Source organism: Vombatus ursinus, unplaced genomic scaffold (assembly GCF_900497805.2).
Source record: "Vombatus ursinus unplaced genomic scaffold, bare-nosed wombat genome assembly UNPS02009205.1, whole genome shotgun sequence".
In the NCBI taxonomy this organism is placed as follows: domain Eukaryota; kingdom Metazoa; phylum Chordata; class Mammalia; order Diprotodontia; family Vombatidae; genus Vombatus; species Vombatus ursinus.
In genome coordinates this window covers 21,686,514-21,710,669 of record NW_020948983.1, presented here as the reverse complement: position 1 = coordinate 21,710,669, position 24,156 = coordinate 21,686,514, and the positions used below count along the sequence as shown (strand labels likewise).

The window sequence follows — 24,156 nt, the reverse complement described above, 5'->3', positions numbered from 1 at the left end:
TTACAGTCTTTTGAGGGCCTCATTTGCTTCCTTAAAAAAATGTATTGGTCTAGATCAGGTGTTCTTAACCTTTGTTGGTGTCACAGAACCCTTCTCAACATACTGTTTTGTTGCCTAATTGAAGGTGTTAAGTTTCATGTAGAGATTGTTGAAAATAAAGATAGGTTTTTTCCCCATCCAAATTCAGACACTCTGAAATCTATCCAAGCACCTCTTGGGGGTTTATGGATCTCAGGTTAAGAAACCCCCCCACCCCGCTCCCCATCTGATGATGTTTAAGGTTCCTCCCAGCTCCGAAGTTCTGTGGGTCTGTGTATTCCAGACTAGTTGGCAGAGGGAGGGATGCCAGTAATCCAGGTGTCCGGATCGCCCTGGAGTTTATCTAGAGTCAATTTGGCCGAAGACAGTTGCAAATAAAACCTGGTGCTGGTTGGGGTGCGGCGGGGAGGAGGGACGAGTGTGTGTAGCCCGGCAGGGAAACTCCTCCTCTCTCTTTTCTTTCTTTCTCCCTCCACTCGGCAGCTGCCCGGGATATAGGGTATGGTGCTGGGGCTGGTCACCAGCTGGGCTCTGGGCGTATAGTCTCTGGGAGCCCATGCGCACCGCCACTGCCGCGGGGGACTCAAGGTTATGTAAGGAGCGGCGGGAGGGAAAGAGGGAGGAGGCAAAAAGAGGGAGGAGGCGGAGGCGGAGGGAGGGTTCGCCGTCGGAGCTCCCAGCCGCCCCGCCCCCGCCCTTGCCAGGCAGCGGCCCCACAGCCCAGCCAAATGGAGCCACGCCGGGATTGAGTGGGGCGCAGACTAGGAGCCGCATGTGCCAAGTTCGGAAGCGGCTGGAGAAGCTCTTCTGCTAGAAGCGAATGCTAGAGAGTCCCGTCGGAGTGGGAGGCCAGGCAAGCTTGCAAAGATGGGGTGAGTGCGGCGCCGGCTCCTCACCGCCCTTCTGCCTCTTGCTCCCTGCCTTCTTCCCTCTCCTCTTGCCCCCTTCCCTTTCTTATCCCCCCTACCCCAACCATTCTTTCTCCATATACTTCTCACTTTTCCCTCTTCTTTCCTCCTTTCCTACTTGACTGTTCCCTTCCTCTGTCTCCCTATGTCGGGACTCTCGTCTTCCACTCTCCGTAGTGCCTCTTATAGTGGCACACTGCTCTTCTCAGCTTGGAGCTCGCCGGGCAGAGCGGGGCTGAGGAGCACGGTTGGTTCTTCAGCTCTGATCGCCCTCTTGGGGCCAGGTATCTGACCCAGCCCTCTGCCCCTTTATCGATCTAGTCCCCCCAGTTGTCTCATCCAGTCCCGCCCGTCCGGCTTTCTTGAGTGGGTGCTGCGAGGCTCTGGACTGAGCTCCAGTGAACCGGGAAGGGGAGTCAGGAGCGGGACTTACTGGGGGCGGAGAGAGGGGGGTAGAGAACCGAAGTCTGCGGAACCTGGGTGCCCTCCGCCCAGGGCCTCTCAGGAACGGGGAAAGGGGGATGGGGTGGGGGTGGAGCTGTTACTGTAGCGTCCGCCTGATGAGTGAGGCATTGCTAGGCAGCCACAGCTTTGGATCTGGACACATGGGAAAACTGGGTGGGTTTTCCTCATGTCTTTTCTGACATCGACCGCCACAGAACTGGCTAGGTGATGATGTGGAGCGGGCTGAGCTGTTGGGGCATTGACTGGATGGGGCCGGCGGGTGTCGGCGTCGCTGTGCGCACAACTAGAAAGTTAAGTGAGGAAAAGCTGTAGATTCTTCGATCTTCTGGAGTCACACTCTGGTCAAATTCAAGCCCAGGTGCTGTGGTGTTTAACATAAGAAGGTGTAAAGAGTTTTGTTGCTATAATTTCAGTGATTGATTTTATTGCAATCAGCGTGGAAATCAGAGTTCAGACATTTCCCTGGGAGAAAAAGCACTCTCCGCATTCATAAACACAACCCTTCATTCCCCCCCCCCCACTACGCCCCCAAATACGACTGGAGCAACTTTGCTTCTACTCGGAGTTCATTAAGGATGGAGATTCAAAGTGTTCAGCAGACCTGGCTTTGAATGGCAGATTAAGTAAGATTGATTTCACAGGTGTCGCTGGGGTACTTTGATGTTGAATTGACTAATCAGTCTGCGTACACAAACTAATTTAAAAAAACCTGTATTTATTTTCAGCTCCTATTTGGTGTATCTGGGTAAGAGCCATGAGTCACACACAGTCAGTCAGCACTGACTACAAAGCACTCACTACTACGACGAATATTTTCCATTTGTGCAGCAATTAGTTTACACAGCTACTTCATACATTATCTCCTCTGATCCTTAGAATAACTCTTCGAGGTAGGCAGGGCAGCTGCTATTAAACCTATTTTCTAGGTGAGGAAACCAAGGCACAGAGTAGTTAAAAGGACTCTCCCAAGATCACAATGCTAGTAAGCGATGGAGAGAGGATGATTGGAATCCAGGTTCTATGACTCTTAGCCCCGTGCTCTTTGCACTATATCCTGGCTCCCGGTTGAGAAAATGTTAAAATAGGAGTTAAAATAGAATTTCCTTCTCGATTCTGTAATGGGGAACATAGAGCAAATGCAGGGAAAAAAATGGACCCCCCCAATATACAACATTACTGGTAAAAGTCTATAAAACATGTATACACACATGTGTGCATGTATATATCAGACTTTCAGGAGATAGTCCATAAGGCAATTTTGGCTTTTATAGGGACCTCTTTTTTTTCCCCCATGGGGTAGTTTCTTTTTACAACCAGTGTTTCCTTCAGTGGCATGTGTCTCTAGTCCCAAGTTGGAACTCAGAGCATTTTTCCATAGAAACAATGCCATAAATGGTGTTTAGAGGATCTATAGTATTATTCTTTCCCTTCTTTTAAATTTCATAATGTAGACTGTCAAATTGTGTATATAAAGTGATAAAGATTGCTGGGGTATTTGAGTGACCTGAGGTAGAATTTATTAGGAAAACTTCCTAGGGAAGAGAAGGTTTTTTTTTTTTGAATGGAGTTTGAAGGGAAAGAAGGGCAAGGAAGACTTTTATGAGGGGAAACATGAAGACTATGAGTATTCTCAGAGATATTCTTACAGGTTGATAAGCAGTTTGTTTATCCCATTGGTGGTGTTTTGTATATATGATAAATTGATTTTGGTGAGTTTTATGCTCATGGCTACTCTAGTCAGGAAAGCACAGAGTGAATCAGTAATAGTACTGTATTTAGTATTTAGGTTGTATGGTGTATCCATTGTTTTTACACAATGCAGTTGAGCATAGAGCATTTATGCATTTGAGTAACTTGGGTAATTCTCAGTAGACCCTTCATAGAAAATACGGCTATATATGAAGTTTATAGTCTAGTTTATATAGTGCAGCAGACAACCTTACAGTATCTTGGATTTTAGAATTGTTTTTAGGTGATTGGGGAGGAAGAAAGTGGAAAAGTAATCTTCAAATATTGTACAGTTAGCTGTAATCTAGCACCTAAACTTTCTTTTCTTCAACTCTTCATCTCATCCCATCAATTGTTAAAGTCCTTACTAGTGGAAAGAAGAGAGTTGTATAGATATTAAGATGTTCACCAGTAGACCTAAGGAAAATGTTCATACCTCATCTGTGTGTGTTTGAATTACTTGTAAATTTAAAATAAAATTTTGTCTTGGGCAATTTGTTGAGGCATAGTTTAATTCACTATATTTTAAAGATATCAGACATCACCCTTTACTTAGTTATAAGTAACAGGTGTTTTAAAAAATTCTTCTACCTATCATTTCTACCTGCCACCTCTCTCTTCTGGTTGGGCAGAGGTAGACAGGCAGGGAGATGGGAAGCAGAAGAGTTGGCCATATTTCAAGGTCAAATAGATCCTATCTAAATCTTACAGAGAATTTGAGTAGTTGGAAGGGAGAAATGGGGAAAAAAATGACCATCTTGAGAAAAAATTGTGACTTTTTATGTTTTTCATCTTGTGTGACAAAAATTTTGTGAACATAGTTAATCTCTAAGTAACTTAAAAATTCCTTGTCTATTATGGTATATTCAGATTTTTAGGTTTTGCATATTTTCCACTTATCTCCACCAAAGTTACTCTACTTAAAGCTTTAGGTAGATTATCCTTTGAAAAGTCCCTAAGAAATTAGTTTTAAACTATTATTAATAGTAGTGATGTTAATGCTAGCTTGGAAAATGTAATAGCTACCCAGGCTGCTTAGTACTTTTTAAACAGTTTGCTAAATAAGCAATTTCAAAGGAAACCAAAACATACAAAGAAATAGTGTTTGGATGCAATTTTCTTTTAATGTTGCGGTCAGACTTAGAGTTTTCATTATGGTCTTAAAATTTGAAGACTATTGGCCAGATCCTGACTTAACATATTTATATGTTCTTTTTGCTCTGCAACAGAAAAAAAAAAAGAAGTTTGTCTGCCATTCTCATTTAGTCAAGTACATTTTGTTAATTTTTATGAACAAGATCTATTATATTTGTATATCCTTTATATACACTTTTTTTGGGAGTGTATATAAAGTTTACCACAGATAGCATTGCAAGTTAAGGATGATATAATCTTGGTTATCTGAAACTATGGGCTTCTTTTTCAGTAATGTTATACTTTACCTATTAACTTTCCTTTAATGAACATTGCTACCCTTTAACTTTCCATTCTTTTCCTACATCCAAATGTGTGAGTACACTATCGTTATTTTTTTATGATTATATTCACTTAAAACACTAGACACAACATCTTTGTGTAATTTTCAAAGAACATACTGAAGTGATTTGTCGTGTGTGTGTGTTTTGTTGTTTAAAAATACTCAATTTTCTATTCCCTACAATTAGGAAGCAGTGTTTCTTTATCCATAGCTTTTCAGTAAATATTAGTTATGTTTCTTCACTTCATCATCACAGGTCATAAAAGAATAAAAAATGCAGGAATACTCTGTTTAATGGCTTAATGTAATAGTAATCCTGAAGAGTTCTGTGTACATTAAGTTTGTGTCAAGTCAGTCAATAAACATTTACTTAAGTGCCTACTATGTGTCGGGTTCTGTGCTAAGTGCTGGGCATTCAAAGAAAGGTGAAAGACAGTCTTTACTCACAGGGAATTCACAATCTAATGAGGGATACAACATGCAAATAATTATTTCAAACAAACAATATACAGGCTAAACTGGAAGTAACAGGGAAGACTCTAGAATTAAGAGGGATTGGGAAAGACTTCTATAGAAGATGAGATTTTGGCTGGGACTTGAAAGAAGCCAGAAGGTGGAGAAAAGGAGGAACGACATTTCAGGTATGGGGGACAGCCAATGACAGTGAAAATTCACAAAACTGGGAGATGGAGTGTATTGTTTGAGGAACAGTAAGGAGGGTGGTGTCACTAGATCACAGAGCATATGATGGGGTAAGAGGTGTAAAGTATAAGAAGGCTGGATAGCTGGGGTGACAAGCCCAAACCCATCCTTTAGGAAGATCCCTCTGACCACTGAATGGAGCATCATCTGGACTGGGGAGTGATTCATGGCAGGGAAACTAAACAGCAAACTATTGCAATAGTCCAGGCGTGAGGTAATGAGGGCTGGCCCAAAGCAGAGTGGTCACAGTATCCAAGGTATATTCAAGAAATTTTACAAAGGTAAAATTGGCAGGCCTTGGCAACAGATTGGATGAGTGGGGGGGCAGAGTTGAGAGAGTGAGGAGTAGGTGTATATATCCACTCATATTTCATATACATTAAAGGAGCTCCATCTTTAAGGGACTACAATGGTGAATCTTTAGGTAAAGGTCAAAGTATTCACCCATTTCTTAGATACACAAGGTCTTTATATTGCTCTCTAGTCATCCAAAGTCTTCAGCTACCACTCAAGCTTATGTTTCCCAGAAATATTCCTTGTTCCAAAATTATCTCTCCTTTTTCCCTCCTACAACCAAACTTCCATTATCTCCCCTGAATAAATCTCTACTAGATTTTAGAAAGGGTAAAAATCTGATTAAAGTAATTTGCACTGAAATACAGTAATTAAAAACTACCCATCCCTGAGTAGGTGGGGCAGGGAGGTGTTTGAATTTTAAAAGGAGGTTGATTTAAATGAATCTTTGGTGGCTTGTGTGGAAGACATGTTTTTGAGCTAGGAGCCTTCTCATGCTTCTTGTCTATGGCTGCCTCCTCCCATTCCTGACATGCCAGAAGAACAGGAATCAGCAGTTTGGCACCTCATTTCTGAAAGGTTGCCAGTCCCTATTCTAGCCAACTGAATAATGTTGTCCTCCTTTGAAAAGCTGTAATCTCTAGTTGAAAACTATGGATAAATCTTGAAAAAATTGTCAAAAAATTCTTTCATTTATTAAAAAGAAGCTAATAGTAGAAACCATTTTGAAAATGCCTCTTTCATGATGTTAAATCATGAAATGTCTTTCTAGACTTAGAAATTATGAAAGGTCATGTTAGGGATGTTCTAGAAGGTGGTACCTGTTCAACCAGGAAACTGGCCTTAGACAACCTCTAATGTGCTTCCCCATCCTCCACCCTCATCTATGAATCTATTATTCTGTGCTTAACTGTTGGGGAAGAAATTCTTTTGTGGAGTAAAATTGCCACCTGTTAGCAGTTGGAAATATTATCAATTGGACAATTTCAAGCCTGGGTGCATTTTTGCATATATAGAATAAAGAACAATGATCAATCATCCTATTGTGGATGGTTTGGAGGGGTGGAACTATATAATAATTACTTTACTAATATTCATTTGCCTCTCTTTTCCATTTCCTACCTTAGTGTCGTTGTCTTTCTGCTATAGTCTGGGGATATGGGACTGTTGGTAGTTCTATCCTGGAGATAGCTGACAGGGGTGGGGATGAGAAATGCCAGGAAATCTCAACATTGTGCTTGGGTTGTACCGGTTGTCGAGTCCTTCCTCTGAATTAGAAGATTGTAAGATCCAAATGGGAAATTCCGAAGAAAAAGAGATCCTAGATGTAAAAGTCATCTTTAATTATGGTATGGGTTTGAATATAGGGGGCAGTCCTAAAATGAGATCTCTTTAACAGGAAAAAGAAATGCACATAGGGATATGCTAGGAAATAATATTAATTTTGGAATGCATTGGAAAAAACATAGACAGTCTTATGACCAATATGGTATTTGTATTTTTATCCCAATCATAGTAAATCATCCTAAGCATTGAGGTATTACAATGGAAAAGAGAAGTCAGAAGATCTAACTCATAATTATACCACTTACTGTTTTATCATTCTAGATGTCACTTAGCAAATGGGGAGCAAGGTGGGTAGTGTCAAAAATTAATGGTGGTGGTAAACCAGGTCCCAGATGACCAAATTGTTTCTTTCTATTTGATTAGAACTATCAGGACAAAAAGTAGAAGATTATATGAGTTAAAACAGTAGTGACTATAGATGATAAAGCACTTTGCAAACAGAAAGCACTCTATTAATGTTTCAGAGGAGACAAACCAGGCCCAAAGGCATTTCCTGAGGTACTCAAGCATGACACTTTTCTTTTAAGAAAGAAAAAAAAAGTGAATTTCCTCAGTGTAAGGGGAGGGAGGAAAATTTGAAGAAGTATGTATTGAAAGGTAAAGGGAAAATGATGCTCACTGTTTTGATTTTAGAGCAGAGATGGGATCATTGTCTTTATTTCCTCTGTGCATTTAATTATCCCTGTAGTCTGAATGAGGATCTACAAATTTGTAAGGTGAACTTCTCTCACAAAAATTCAAAACTTCTTTATTAAATGAAAACTTTTTTTTTATTTGAAAAGGAGATTTCTTCATTCATTTTCAGTACCTTATACTTGGCATATAAAACATGAAATGAACTATAGTAGAGCAGTATTAATATAATGAAGAAAAAATTTATCCAAAAGATCTTTTTTCAGATTAGAACAATTTTAGTGCCAGTCAAGTGCTCTCTTTATATATCTTGATTGTATGCTTTAATTTTTCAGATACTTTAAGGCGTTTTTATATCTCTCTCCTTCCTCCTCCCCTCTTTGAGTCTTCCTGTCTCCTGGTTAACTCTCCCCAGTTCTCTCAACAGGAAGTAACAGTTTGGGGAAATTGAGTCTCAAGTATATTAAAATGTATTGTACTTTAAGTACAGCTTATTATCTAAATGTTCATTACCTGGAAACTATAGCCTGTGCCACTGAGTTGTATTTATAGGTTTTGGAGGTGAATACTGGGATTTTGAACCAGCTGTTGTATGTTTCTTAGCAGGGTATGTGTTGTGTGGGAAGTTTGTCAGGGATGAAGATTCTGCTGAATGCATGATTAAGTCTCCTGCAGCTCTACCTTCCAGAGCTGTTAGTCATATTGTATCACTTTGGCAGATAGAATTTATTTAAACTATATTTTGGAATTAGTTTGTTAGAATATAAATATGCTCGTGGGGGAACACACTTAGAATGATTGTCAAAGAACTAAGGAGAGTTGTATTCATAATACTGCAAGCATTATAGTCTGACTATAATTCATGTAAGGAACAAGGGAACCTGGCTTCAAATGAGTCCCCTCTGCTTTTCTTCCCTGTGCAAAAAAAAGCTTTGACTAGGTGTTATAAAAAATACTATGAACAGCAAAAACAAGCAGTGGACCAGACTCCCAGGGGAGGGTGAATGGACCCTTTTACAGTGGAGCCAGTGTCCCTAATAGACCAGGAGTTACCTGTTGAATTCTTAAGTCTTACAATACAGATCTGCACTATCCATGAGACAGGAGAGTCATATGGCTACTAAAAAGCTTGCATGATTTTTTCGTTTTTGGTGGGGGGAGGTGGCTGTAATTTCATTGACCCCGGGGACTTTCCAATGAGGAAACTCCCTCAAATAATGCAGATCAGCACTATCTCTGCACCTGACAATTTTACAGTTGCTGGGAGCACTGAGGAGTGGATAGAGTGCCTTGACCTGGAGTTAGGAGGTTCTGAGTTCAAATCCAACCTCAGATACTTACTAGCTGTGTGGCTCTGGGCAAGTCACTTACCCCTGTTTGCCTCAATTTCTTCATCTGTAAAATGAACTAATGAAGGAAATGGCAAACCACTCCAGTATCTTTGCCGAGAAAACCTCAGATGGGGTCATGAAGAGTCAGACACAACTAATTGACCAAACAACAACTGAAAACTTAAACAACTTGCCTAGGGTCACATAGACATGCCTTAAGCCAATCAGATATGATTTATTAAACATCTGCTATACCCTAATACTGCATTAGTGCTAGAGCGGACCTGACACAAAGTTCAGCCAGCTGAGTCTTTGGTTGCTATCAGTGGCCACAGGGACATGTCATGATCATCATTTCTGACATCAACCTGAAAGAAGAAACCAGCTTCTATCAGTAGCCATTTGTGACTATCATTCATAGATTTGTCCAAATGCTTTTGGAATCCCTTTATTTCCTGCCAGTGGCTGGGTGATGAATTCTATGCCACCAAATCAGGGTAATGAGTTCCTTACCTGCTTGTAGCCAGTAGAAACTGTTGATTTTAGGAGACAGAGAATCAACATGAGGGCCCAGTGCTACATAAGAGCAGATATAGTGACTATGGGTAACCATTATGTGCTGTCCAGTGGTATTTGAAGTCTTACTTGTTCCCAGTTTTGCTTACTATCAGCATCCAAATTCTTAAATGCCTTATGAGGTGTTTGGGTAGTACAGTGGATAGAGTGCTGAGCCTTGAGTTAGCAATTGCTGAGTTCAAATCCTGCCTCAGATACTTATTAATTTTGTGAATGTAAGTCAGTTACTCTCCATTTACCTCAGTTTCCTCATCTATAAAAGGGGGCTAATAATAGCACCTGTCTTCCAGGATTGTTGTGAGGATCAAATGAAATAATTATAAAGCACTTAGCATAGTGCCTGGCATATAATTAAGTGCTATATAAGTGTTAGCTGTTGTTAAATCTAATGAATTGTTCATTTGAGATCTATGCTTATTTTTTTCATGTGATTTCTCACATAATAGTGGTACAGAATAGAAAAATTTTATCCTTCTTCTAATAAATTAAACTGAACAATAGTGACCAGGGACAAATGACCCACCTTTCCTTTCATAGGCCTGACTTATGAATCTGTGTGTTCTTATTGACGTCGACGTTCTTTTTTCTCCAGAGAGGCAAACCATAAGTTATCCATACCTGCTCAAATATGAATGCCTCAAATGTATCCTGTGTGGACTTGGTTTTTTGATCATGTGATCTAGTTAGTAGCTTCAGTGGACACTCTGATGTACAGAAAGAACTTATTGGACTCTTTCTTTAAAATGTAGAAAATTGCAAGTCCTCTTGGTGATGCTGAAGCAAAAATAGTAAGAATTGTTACTTGTTCCTTCTTTTATTTATTTGTTTGTTTATTTTGTGGAAATGAAAATGAAAAGGAAGGAACATTGGATTCAATACCACAAACAGAAAAGAGCAGCAAATTTTCAGGAGAGGGATCATTGGATCATAAGATTATAGATTTAATCCTTAGCAGTCATCTACTCCAACCCCCTCAAATTACAATTAAGAAACCTGCAACTCAGAGTTAAATGATACATGCCTTGATTGCATAGCTAGTAAATGTCAGAGGCCAGTTCTGAAACTGGGTTTTCTGGACTCCTAGTTTAGTCCACTATGCCATGCTGCCTCATTTTGAGGGCTGATCAAACATGGCTCTGGCATTGATTAAACATTGAGATGGAAGAAAACTGCATCCCCCCCCCCCCAACAGATGCTGTGGTGCAATAGGCACACAATGGAGTCATGCTATGTACCTGGGATGCTTTGAAGTCTTTTTCAAGGCCACATGGATAGTCTACTGGTTTGTACTGTTATTGGTTGTCAAATCAGTTTATCAACTGAATGTCTCTCCTATGCTAGGTGGTATCTTAGAGGCAAAGTATTCTTGGCTTAATAGAAAGAACCTTGTGACATGTAGTAAACTTTTGGTGTTAGTCACCAAAGGAAGAGTTTTTAGAGGGATTCTATTTTTATGTGTCCATGTTAACTTGATAACAGGTAGGTATGGATGAAATATTAGTTTAATAAGTTGTGGGAATTTGTAATGGTAATACTTCTCATTTATGTAGCTTTACAAAGCACTTTCCTCATAAAAACCCACAGAACTGTTAGTGCAATTATTACAAATGTGAAACTGAGACTCAGAGAGGTTAAGGGTCTGAAATTTTGGACTTGATCTCCAAGTCCATTGCTCTGTACACTATACCATACTCACTACTTCTTCTGTCTTACTATTAATGTTGATCACTTATACAAGAGCCTGTTTACTTATCCATAAAATGGGAATATAATACCTACCTCATAAGGTTGTTGTGAGGTCAACTAGAATAGTCTATGTCAAAGCACTTGGATGTATTATTCATTATGACAAAATAATATATGCTTAGTAAAGAATTTTTTCATGAAAAGCTACCTTTGTTGGTCATTCTGGTATCTGAATTGGAGAATAAAGGACAGTTAGCATACCTTGAACAAAGGTATGATTCTCTTTTCTCTCTCTCCCCCCACCCCCACAATCATACCTAGAGATCTTTTGCTAATAGAGCACTTATATGATCAAGAGATTAATGATACCTTATTAAAGGAGAATTGTAGATCATTCTGTTTACTAAATATTTTTTCTGTGGGGTGTGTGTGTGTCTGTCTGTCTGTCTTCTCTAGGGAGTGGTTCTACTGTTAGTAGACTTGCATTGGTAAAAGATTGTCTGACTATCCTCATAGATTTCCTTATTCTCTTGGTTTAAAGAATAAACACCTTCAGATATTTTCAGGCTAAGGTCCTCCTTAGGGAAACCTAGCGAGTAGAAATGGCTCTCTGGAACTAAGAAATCCCACTGCAATATTGAGGTCTGAAGTTCTCTCTGTTTTAGAAACCTGGCAATTGAGTTTCTTGAGCAGAGTAGGTTGTAGGATTAAGGATAGGGGATGTCCAAGTATAAGTGGATCACCATTTGAGCCTAGTGAAACAAGCTTTGCATTGGAAGTTAGGATAAATATTCCTCAGTCAAGGGAAGATAGAAAGTTTCATTTCTATGAGTAGGACCAGTCACTTTTACTTTTACTTCAGTGTATTTCTCTGTAAAATTAATCAAGTAACAAACGTTTTTAAAGTCAGGAACCATGTTACATATTGGGAATCCAAGCAAGAAAACATTATGTGCAGTAACTGTAGTATTGTTTTAAGAACAACTTTGAGTGAATAAGTCATTTTGATTATTATAAATACCCAAATTAACTACAAAGGACATGCTATCTGCATCCAGAGAAAAAACTAAAAAGTATGTATAGAATAATTTTACACACACACACATTCACATTTGTGTCTAATGGTAGCCATCTCTAGGGTGTGGGGGGGAAGAAAAAAAGAAAAAAAAGAAATTCACAGGATGATTTTGTTATATATTTAAAAGGAATAGCAAGTTGTACATAATATATTAGCAGTTTCATGTACAATCATTTTTTTTTATTATCCTGTGTTATGGAAATATTTGTTTTATTCCATAAATTAAAAATAAAATAAAAATTAGAAAAAAAAAGTACTGGGAATCCAAAGACAAAAGCTAAACAGTCCCTGCCCTCAAGGAGTTTTCATTCTACTGTTGGAGACAACATGTGCATGTCTTTATCAGATACATATATAACAGATACAAAGTAACCTTGAATGAGAAGGCACTAGCAGCGGGGTGAGTGACCAAGAAAATTATTCTGCAGAGAGAGGTGCTTGAGCTGATTTCTTTAAGGAAATCAGGGATTCTAAGAAGCAGAGATGATAAGAGTATGAATTCCAGGCAAGGGGGAAAAACTGTGTGTGTGTGTTTGTGTGCGTGTTTGTGTGTGTGCATGTATAACGGCAAGATCAATATGGTTGGACCATTGAGTATCTGAGGAGGAGAGTAAGAAAGGAGAAGTGGGAAGGGGCCAGGTTGTAAAGTTCTATAAATGCCAAGCAGAGGGGTTTATATTTGATTCTGGAGATGAGAGGAAGTCCCTAGAATGTTAATAACATGGTCAGACCTGTGCCTTAGGAAAATTTCCTTAGCAGATGAGTGGAGGATGGATTGGAATGGGGAGAGACTTGAGCCTGGAGACCAATTAGAATGCTATTACTACAGTTCAGGTGAGAAGCGGTGAGGAGTGAGAACTTTTAGAGAAGAGGACCTACTATGCAAGAAGTATGGTGGAAATAGAAATGAGATTTGGTAAGTGATTGGCTCTGTGGGGTGGATGAGAGTGAGGGGGTAGGGATGACACCAAAGTTTTGAACCTGGGTTACTGAAGGATGCTTGTGCCCTGGGTTACTGGAAGGATGCTGGTGCCCTCTACTATAACAGAGACACTATTGGTCCTATTTGTGTTTCCTGGGGATGTGATAGAAATAAGATTCTTGCTCCCTCACTGCATATTTTTATTATTATCCAAACCCCTCTGGTACCAGGAGTCCATTTATGCACTATTTCCTGAAAGCTAGTGGAAAGATAATTGAATTGAAACATGAGAGCCCTAGGAGAATGATGAATACCAGTTCTGCTAGATTGTAACTTTGGTCAAGTTGTTTTTCCATGAAGGACTCCGGTTTCCTCATGTGTAAGGTGGAGATTGGGCAGCTAGGTGGCCCAGTGGATAGAGTGCTAGGCCTCAAGTCAAAAAAGACTCATCTTCCTGAGTACAAATCTGGCCTCATACACTTCTAGCTTTGTGACCCTGGGCATTTAAATCACTTGTTTGCCTCAGTTTCCTCATCTGTAAAATGAGCTGGAGGAGGAAAAACCACTCCAGTATCTTTGCCGAGAAAACTCCAAATGGAGTCACAAAGAGTTGGACACAACTGAACAACAACAAAAAGGTGGAGATTGCAATTCTTGCCCCTATTTGCTTTACTAGAATAAAAATTATTAGTGTAACTCTCAAAGTGAATGAGTTTACTTCTTTCTCAGTGACAGAACCAGACCTACTAAGTTTAAATGAGAACCTCAGCAGCAGAGCATGATCTGATTATCACATTTTGGTTTTCCAGTTACTCTTTTTCTAGCCAGCAAATTTCACCAATGATTTTCCCTGGGAAGTAATCATCTAAAAACAATGTGAAGTGGAATCATACAGCCTGAACGAAATGGAACCTCCATGTGGCTGCTTCAGGAAACTTAAAAAATAGCAGTGCTTGGCTTTTATTAATTTTAAGTGTTCTAAGATCATTGCATAAGAGAAGCAGCATATCATGTTCTGAAATAAAGAAATTGAGTACAACATGAGACATGGTAACTGGTAATACTCTTTAGCATTCTAAATTGTATATTCAGCTGCTTGCTAAAGGCCAACCAAACTACTGACAAAAATTAACATTATTTAAAATATCTTCCTTAAAGCACTTGGAGAAATAGGTGCCAATTTGGAAGTAAGATTAAAATAAGAAAAGGAAGAATAATAATTGAATGAAATTTTCCACTTGGGACTGCATCCATCAATTCTTTAATACTAGTCTTGTAAATTTTTTAGTGTGCTTTTGTTTTCTTCTCACCTGACTGCCCAAATGAAATGACTGTATCCTCAGTTCAGTTTTGTCCTATATCCTAATAACCACTATAATACTGGCATTGATCTTTGCACTTTGGGGAACTTCCAGAAAAATCCAAGAAGGAAAGCCAGGAAAACAACGTTTACCCTCTTTCTGGAAGGATAGTCTTTTTTATGAAGTCATCTAGAGTAGGATCATACAGAGAATTTCACAAATTAGCTTGTTATTAAAAAAAAAAGTAAGGATCACCATTATCACTTGGGTCACAAATGACCACTTTGGGCACTTGACCTTTGTTAAAGGCTTCAGGTGGGTGAGTGCACTACTTCTAGTACTTGAAAAAATTATTATAAGCTTAATAACTAGAAACAAAAATAATCTACTAAACCTACAAAAAATAAAGGGCAAAAATCTTACCCTAGACATTTAACCTTTAACAAGGCCAAACAAAATGAATTGCCAAATAGAAAACAAACAAGGGAAATACTTTTGTTCTCTGTTCCCTTTCAGGTCTGCATGAAATTCTATTGCCTTTGGCCATGTTTTCCTCTGTTTCTTTCTTTAAATATTGTTGTTAGTATATATACACTTGTGATTTTACTAATTTGATTTGCTATTACCTTATATGATAGGTCTTTCCATGTTCCTTTGTCTACTTCATATTTACAGTTTTAATAGTAAAATATTTCATTATATTAAAACGATTTATTCAACCATTCTCTAATTAATTGTTAGCCATATCAGAACAGCTAGGTGGCACAGTGGATAGAGTATTGAGTCTGGAGTCCAAAAGACCTAAGTTCATATCTGGCCTCAGATACTGACTAGCTGTGTGACCCTGGACAAGTCACTTAATCCTGTTTGCCTCAGCTTCCTCATCTGTAAATGAGCTGGAGAAGGAAATGGTAAACTACTTCAGTATCTTTGCCAAGGAAATCCCAAACAGGGTCATTAAGAGTTGAACAAGACTAAAAAATTGACTCAACAATAGGTTGTTTTCTTATTTTTCACTATTGCACATAGAGAAGATATAAGTGGTTTTTGTACACATAGGTCCTTTTTATAATGTTTATGGTAGAGAGTCCTACCAGTGGAATCTCTGGATCTAAGGGTGTGTTCTATTTTATGACTTGTTATATATCACCATATGGCTTTCCAAAGTGTTTGTGTTTATCTGTACTTTCACCAGGAATTTATCTGAGTGCCTCTTTTCATACAAACTACCAACAATAAATTTTATAGTTTTTTGCTTTTTTTGCCATTCTGGTAGATGACTCTTAAAGTTGTCTTGGCTTTCATTTCTTTGATTATTAGGGAGTTTGAGGATTTTTTTTCCTATGTGATTGTTTGTATTTTCTTCTTTGACAATTGCTTCATTCGTTTGACAACTATATTTATCTTAGTTACTTCAGTTTTTTATAGATTCCAAATGTCAGACCTTTGTTTCACATATTTACTATCAATCTTTTTTCCCCAATCTATTTTCCTTTTAATTTTGGAGATACTGCTTTTTGCTATGCAAAATCCTTTTGTCTTTGTATAATTAATTCCAGCAATTTTGGCTCCAGGTATATCTTCTACTCTTTTTGTGGTTAAAAATAACCTTCCACTTTATAGCTGTAACAAATATATTCTTCCCCAGGAGTCTTCTTAGAATATAATCCCCTTTCCCCCATTTCTTCCCATTGCTAAGATCCTCCAAAGGTCTTTCTCACAGTTTTTCCTTTTTCAGGAAGAAGTAAACAGTATAGTGGGGCTGGGACAGGTATGTTTCACACTACTCTGCATATCCTGGTTGGAGAGTGGAGAAATCCACTTCCATTTCTGTACCACCTGGTAGCTGGTTCTATCAAAAAACAAAACAAACAGAAAGGAGGAGAAGAGGAAGAAGAAGAAAGTTTCTTTTAACTTCATGGGAGTCCCTTAGTACCACAGGAACAAATCCATGTGCATGGCAAGCATTGTTATGCTGAGAATGAATGAAAATGGAAACATAAAAGCAGTTTCCTGGCAAGCCTCTGTCTTCCCAGATCCAAGAAGAGGATGACTTAATCATGTTACTGTATTACTGTTCCTGTCTGTAGAACCCTCTTGACAAGCACTATGGCATAGTGGAAAGAGCCCCACTATAGGTTTCAGGAGACCTGAGTATAGTCTGGAAGGAGTGTTAAAATTGGGGGTAATCAGAGGATTATAATTTGAGATCTGAAAGGGACATTAGAGGTCATCTAGTCCAGTGGTTTTAAAGTCAAATAGAAACAAATCTCTGCAGGCCACATTAACTTAGTAAACCACAAACTAACATTATCTATGTTGTATTGGATTTTTATTTATTTTGTTAAACATTTCCCAGTTATATTTTAGTTTGGTTCCTGGGCACTCCAGAGTTTTGCAGATTTAATGCAGCTAGGTGGGGAGTTTAACACCTTTGATAAGTCCAACTCCCTCATTTTATAGGTGAGGAAACTGAGGCCACAGAGGTTATGACTTGTCTAGGCCACAAATATAGTAAGTGGCAGAAACAGGATTTGAACTTGGGTCTTCCAATTCCGTATTCAGTCCCCTTTCCACTCCATCACACTGTACTTAACCTTACTAGGCCCCCAAGTGCCCCATTTATAAAATAGGAATGATAATAATAACTAGCATTTATATAATGTCTACTATGTTTCTGATACCGCACCAAGTGCTTTACAAACTTCTCATTTGATCCTTATTTTACAGTCGAGGAAACTGAGGTTAAGTGACTTGCCCAGGATCAAACAGCTAGTAAATGTCTGAGGCCAAATTTGGACTCAGATCTTCCTGACTCCATATTCAGTGCCCTCTCTACTCATCACACTGCACTTAACCTCTCTGCAACCCTAGGTGCCTCACTTATAAAATGAGGATAATAACTTATGCATATGCATTGGAGGCTAGGGAATGGACCAGATAATATACTGATATCCTGTTTAACCCAAAGATCTAAGCTGCTTCTTGTTCACTTGATCACACTTAGAACAGTAGCTTAAAAAATACTTCACTGTCTTCAAAATTCAAGATACAATTGTGTTTAAGCCAAAAGATCAAGGTTAATATGGTAACATTTCTTTGAGCTGAAAGAGATGCTTCTTTTCTCACCTTCTTATAAGCCTGGTTTTAGAGTTTGGACGACTTGGGCTAACAGCTCTGCTACTTATTAGCTTTGGGGTCATGGGCAAGCAATTTAATCTCTAGGCTTTAGTTCCCTCATTGGAAAAAGTTGAGATTTAAACTATATGGCCTCTAAGGTATCTTGAAGCTCTAAATTCTGTAATCCTATTTTGATGTTTTCTCTTGATCTACCAGTCTAGAGTGTGTGTGTGTGTGTGTGTGTGTGTGTAAGGGATGAGATTAGTCTCCTATAGCTTGTCTTGTTCTTGATGAACCATTGCCGGCACATAATGATTACTGCTTCTTTTTCTGGAAAAAAACAAACAAACCAAAAAAAAACAAACAAACAATGACCGTTCTTTAAATAAAGTGTGCTTGACTTTTGCCAGGTATCATTCATGTTTAGCATATAGGTTGAATCTTCTATATTCTCATTTTTGAAAGTTAGAACACTTGTTCATCTCTAGTACTGTTGCACTGCTCCCATTCTTCAAATTTGTTCAAGGATTTTTGAGAGTGATTTAGCAGTCCCATCCACATTTCTTTCAATGCACTACAGTGCAGTTCATCTGGTCCTGGTGACTTGGACTTATTGCCAAATGGTGAGAATCAGAGTGACCTTCTAGTCCAATTCTCATCTGAAAAAGTGTCTTTCTGCAACATGTCCAGCAAGGGGTCATCCAACCTCTAACTGAAGACCTTCAGGGAAAGGAAATCCATCTCCTCCTAGCGCAGTCCATTTTCCTTTTGGGTAGCTGTTAAAAGTTTTTCCTTATGTCAAGACTAAATTTGTCTCTTTGCAATTTCTACCTCTATCTATAACTTCTACGTATGCTCTGAGAAGAGGTGGAAAGGTAATTTAACTTACATTTTGTGAATTGATTTAATTCAGCATTTGATGGTTCAAATAGCAAAAGAAATAGTAGTTCATTATTAAGAAGTCAAAGAAAACTTCCTTGAACTTGTTCAAAGGGGATGCCTGTTCTCAAGTGGAGAAGGTCATCAGTAAAAACCAAACAAACCAGTTACCCAAGTTAGGCATTTTACACAAGGAGAACCTGGAACTTCTGTTATTTGGATGTCTTGATAGCTTGTGAGCTTGCAAAAATAGGGAAACCCCAAGGGAATTTTGATCCTGTGTTTATTCTTGCTACTTACAAAGCTAAAACAGTCTTTACAGAAACAGTGGTATTAAAAATAAAATTGTAACAGGCTAGTCAACCCCAAGACATTCACACAATTCAGGTGACAGCATGTTCTGTGCTGGCTGATAAGTAATGTGTACTGCTAACGGAAGTTTGGGAGTTGACTTAATAACTGTGACTTTTTCTCATTTCATTTGGCGTGCGTGTGTGTGTGTGTGTGTCTTCCACATTGACATTGCTTCTCAAAGGCAAATATTTTGAAGTTTGTGATTGAATTTGAGTTACTGAATTTCTTTGTCATTGAATTTTTTTCGAGGGGTAGATAAGAAATGTTTGAATAAAGATAGGAAAATATGTTCTAACAAACTTGGAACATCAATAGTTACCTTGTATAATAATAACTGTACACAATGTTTTTTAAAAAGAGGAAAGCTCTTTTTTGTTACATAAAGCAACTGTGTATATTGTATGTTAAGGAGAGGGAGAGGTGATAGAAAATTGTGCAGCAAAAGGGATGTTTTTGTACAGTTTCTTACTTTCACAGGAGAGAAAGGGACCAAGGTTGTGGAAAGTTTCATAGATACTCAGATGCAGTAGATGTATCAGTTGGCTTTGCTGAACTATTAAAAAATTTTTAGGAATATTTGTTACAAGATAAAGCTAATTAGGTTAAGAACTAAAGAAGGACATATTCTGAAATGAATATGATGTAAAAACAAAGTGTATCAATAATCCTTCACATCCTCCCCCCTCCCCTGCCTAAAAGAGAAAAGTATGATTTGCCAATTACCTAAATTCTGTGGCATCATTACTGTATTTGGGGAAGAAGAGAGGACATCTTAATTTTACCTCCAGGAAAGTATTGGGGGTGGGCTAAGATTGCTTCTGGAATGGGATGACCCCAATTTCTCAAAGAACAAAGATTAAAGATAATTTTGGCTGATATCTATGGAAATAGTTCAACACCTCTAAGTTTCTCAAATACATTTCTAAAATTTAAGTTGTCCCTTTTCAGTCTGAAAAACCTTGATGATTCCAAGGGAAAATAAGTCTTTATTTCAAAATAAATGTTGAGATTTGAAAAGCAGCAAACAAATTCCACAGTGCAGAAAACCTTGTTCTCTCACATTTCAAAGCGCAATGATAAAATACTATATAATTTACTGTGGTGTGACAAAGCAGTTTATTTCTGAGATACTAACTTCTGATCCCATCCCTTACTAATTTCCCTCTCTCCAGTCATGTGTCCCTAACATTCCCTGTCCTTTCCCTAGACTTTCTGATCATAGGATTATGATCATTTCAAAATGATCCCCTCATTTTACAGATGAAGATACTGAGGTACAGGGTGGTATGATTTACCTAAGATTGCACAGATAGTAAGAGAATAAACTGTGAGCTCAGTTCTGAATTCAATGTTCCTTTTACTCTAATATTTTCCTTTTTAGAAGGATCTTAAATGGATCTCTTTGAGGGAGTAGACTTTTTTCTGCCTGGCCTAGAGGGTAGATCTATGACCAATAGGTGGTAATTGCAGAGAAACTGATTTAGGGTTGACCTAGGTAAGGAAGAACTTAGTAACAATCGTAGCTATTCAAAAGTGGAATGGGTTGCCTGAGGAGATAGTGTATTCACCTTCACTGTAGTATTACAGGTGAAGGTATTGATGGCCACTTTTTTTTTGTGGGGGTGGGGTGGGAGATGAGAAAGGATTTCCCCTTCAGATAAGGGTTATACTAGACAACCTTGGAAGTCTTTTCTAATTCTATCATCCTATGACCAAGAATCAGAGACATAAGTACTAATAATCATGGCTTCACCAAGTCTCAATCTCAGTGGACCTTCATTTTCTCCTCTGCAAAATCAGAATATCACTTTTATCTTGGTGTAGTGGAAAAGAAACACTGGATTTGGAATCATGTGGTCCTCTGTCCCTATTCTTAACCTTGAACAAAATTTTTTTTTATTAATTTTTTTTTTTTGGTTAGGCAATGGGGTTAAGTGACTTGCCCAGGGTCACACAATTAGGAAGTGTTATGTGTCTGCAGCTGGATTTTGAACTCAGGTCCTCCTGAATTCAGGGCCAGTGCTCTATCCACTACGCCACCTAGTTGCCCCAAATTTTTTAGAATTTTTTTATTTTTTAGGCAATTGGGGTTAAGTGACTTGCCCAGGGTCACACAACTAGTGTCAAGCGTTTGGTCTGAGGTCAGATTTGAACTTAGGTCCTCCTGACTTCAGGACCCGTGCTCTATACACTGCGCCACCTAGCTGCCCCCACCTTGAACAAAATTTTAAGAAATTAAATAGAGAATCATGTAGTGGTTGAATAGAACTAGACAATGGGGAAGAGTCTGAAGATTGAATGCAAAAACTGGGGGTAATATCTACAAGAGAAGTTTCTGGAGTAGAAGATTCTACAAATCTTGAAGGATACATTTGTTAATATAATTTTCATTAATTTGACAACTAACAAAGAAATTATAAATTTTTTCCCCTTATGCCTATCATAGAAACAAAACATGAGAGATAGTGTGAAAGGCAATATGGTATAGTGGATAGAGCTCTGGACTTAGAACCAGGAAGACCTGGTTTCAGATTCTGCCTCAGACTCTTAGTAACTGTGATCCTGTGATATTCTTTGGTTGTCAGTTTCCTTATTTGTGCAATGATGGAGTTGGACTTGATAATTTCTAAGGTCCCTTCTAAACTTTAAATCTATGGTCATATGATCCTGCAAATGTTTTAGCCAAGTTCACTTGCCTATGAATGAATATATATACAATGTGAAAATAATATAACCAAGAAATGTAAGGTCTAGTTGATATCTCAGAAGTTACTTTGAAAATGATAAATTAAACATGCTCAGACAGGCCAAAGCATGAAGTTTTTGAAATATCTGCAAAATGAAACTGATTAAATTGAAGTGAATCAAGAGTGTATACTTTTAAAAACTCAAATCAATAATCAGCTCTAGTTTGGACTAAAGATATATTAACATATCAAGACTATGTGTATTTACATATCAAGAATGTAATTTTAAAAGGAAGATTCATTAAATCAAGTGTTTCTGATGAAAAATCTAAAATGATTTGATTCAAACCAAATCTCCATGATTGATAGACTGTAGCATGCTGTAGTGAAAAGCTCATTGGTCAGGAGATGCGAGGCCTGGTTTCTTATGATTTCCACACTGTCTTTCACAAAATCTCTTATGTCTGGTTTCTATGATGGGCATAAGGAAAAAAAAATAAAACTACAATTCTCTTATTAGCTCTCAAATTAATGGAAACTATAGTAAGAAACTTGTCCTTTAAGACTTCTAGAATATTCTGCTCCAGAAATTTCTTTTGTAGGTACTATCCCAAGTTCTTTCATTCAAACTTCAGATAATTCCTTCCTCCTTGCCTAGTTTTACTCAGCCACTACACAATTCTCTGTTTAATTACTTATTACTTAACCTCTCTAAGCCTTCTGGTTATTTGTAAATACTTGAAAAGATCCATGATTTCATGGATTCATGTTCCCTCTACTACTTATAATTGCATCCCTTTTCTTACTTTTGTGGATGGTCTGCATGACTAGGAAGAGCTCGGAGTGGGGAACCTGGGGCCTCAAGGCTACATGTGGCCATTTAGGTCCTCAAATTGAGGGTTTGTTGTGTGAAGTTTGGATTCAGTCAAAGGGTCACACTTGAGGACCTAGATGGCCACATGTGGCCTTGAGGTGCAAGTTCCCCACCCCTAGAATAGCTAAAAACAACAGAGTGGTCAACCGTCTGGTAATTAGACTCTTTAAATTTGGCTTGGTTGGTCTTTGGATGACCCTCAGCTCATTGTTGAGGCTTTGCTAGAAACCTTACTAGCTTGATAGGATCTGCCCCAATGCTCAGTCCAATTTGCAAAGCCTTTGAGAACCCATGGTCCTTTCCTTGCCACCAGGGCAATGATTTCTGCCTGTTATGTCAATCTAGACATAATCAGTTACTCAGGGAACCTGAGAGGTAAAGGTTGCCTTAGGTTCCACTTGCCTCAATCCATTTTTTCTTAGACCAAACAGAACACAAGACCTGGGTACACGGTTGGTAGAGTCTGACTTTAGTCAGCAGTCATTCTAACTTTCCTGTGCCTCTCATGCACCTGCTTGCCCATCCTAGAACTTTTGTTCTCCTTGTTTGTAGTATTCTTCCTTCCAGGTTTTGCACCTCTTTTTTTTCCTTGTGCATCCTGAACCTTTGAACACTGATCCTTCCCTCTTTCTTTCCCTCCTTCCTCTCTCAGAATTCAGCCAGATTTTTGGACTTGGGACACTTGAGAGTAGGTGAATTCTGGGCTGCAACTGTTTGATTTATATCATCTCAGAACTACTGCAACTCCAGTCTGAGGCAGAAAGAGGATTGTATGTATATTGTGATTGCAGACCATGAAGAATATGGTGGAAAAAGGAGCCACAAGGTCAGTATCAGCAGCACAGATAGGGATAGGGGGATAGGGGATACATGGTAGACATACCAGGCCCTGAGTGTTTTCCCTCTGATTTTAGCCACATGTCAGTTGCAAATGGAAGGCAGAAAGAAGGTGAAGGATTGGGGTTGGATAGTGGAAGAGGGGAAGCATGGAAGAAGGGAAAAGGAAAGAAAGTAGATGTAGCGGCTTTGTTTTGTATTATGTGAGACTTCATAGAAAAATAGAAGGGAACAGAAAAGAGAGTCCAGAAAAAACCTGTGAGAGGAGGTGGCTTGATCAAGAAGGTTTGTTCAATAAAGGATAAGGACAATGACCTAGGCAAAGGACTGTGGGCTAAGGGACCTCATAATTAAATTGGATAAAGCCAATGGGAATGGGTAATTCAAATACCAATTTGTTTTGCTTGAGTATGCATATTTAATACAAGGATGATGCTTTTTTCTTTTTGGGTAGGGGGAAGGAGAGGAAAAAATGCTTGTTAATTAAAAAGGAAAATTTAATATAAAAAAGAAAAAGGAAATTTTCAATAAGCTTCAAATTAGTTGAGAAATTGAATTTACATTGGGAGGATGTAATGAGAAGAAAAGGGGCCAGAATTGCTGGAAGAGGCTTTTGGGTATTCTACTTAGCAGGCTAAGGCTAAAGAATCTATTAATTCTTAGGAATTAAATGGTGGATAGAGAAGATATTAACAACCCCAGCAAGAGTGGCAGAACCATTTTGTTGAAGCCTATAAATGTGTAAAAGATTCAGGAGGAGAGCTTGCTAGAAGGTCAAGAGAGGTTGGAGAAGTAGGAGAAAGAACAATAATGAAAACATGACTGTAATGCTATATATCTCTATCTATCTGTCTGTCTGTCTGTCTGTCTGTCTATCTATCTATCTATCTATCTATCTATCTATCTATCTATCTATCT

General features: G+C 38.5%; 1 protein-coding gene across 2 annotated transcripts in view; it reads left to right on the top strand.

The window, feature by feature from the left end:
- Positions 1-755: 755 nt before the first annotated feature.
- HOMER2 (homer scaffold protein 2) overlaps positions 756-24,156 on the top strand; it is a 146,746-nt gene continuing 123,345 nt past the window's right edge. For both annotated transcript variants that reach the window (XM_027851832.1, XM_027851831.1), the window contains exon 1: positions 756-911. In XM_027851832.1, the coding sequence (XP_027707633.1) occupies positions 907-911 (5 nt within the window). In that variant the 5' untranslated portion in view covers positions 756-906. The remainder of the gene's footprint in view (positions 912-24,156) is intronic.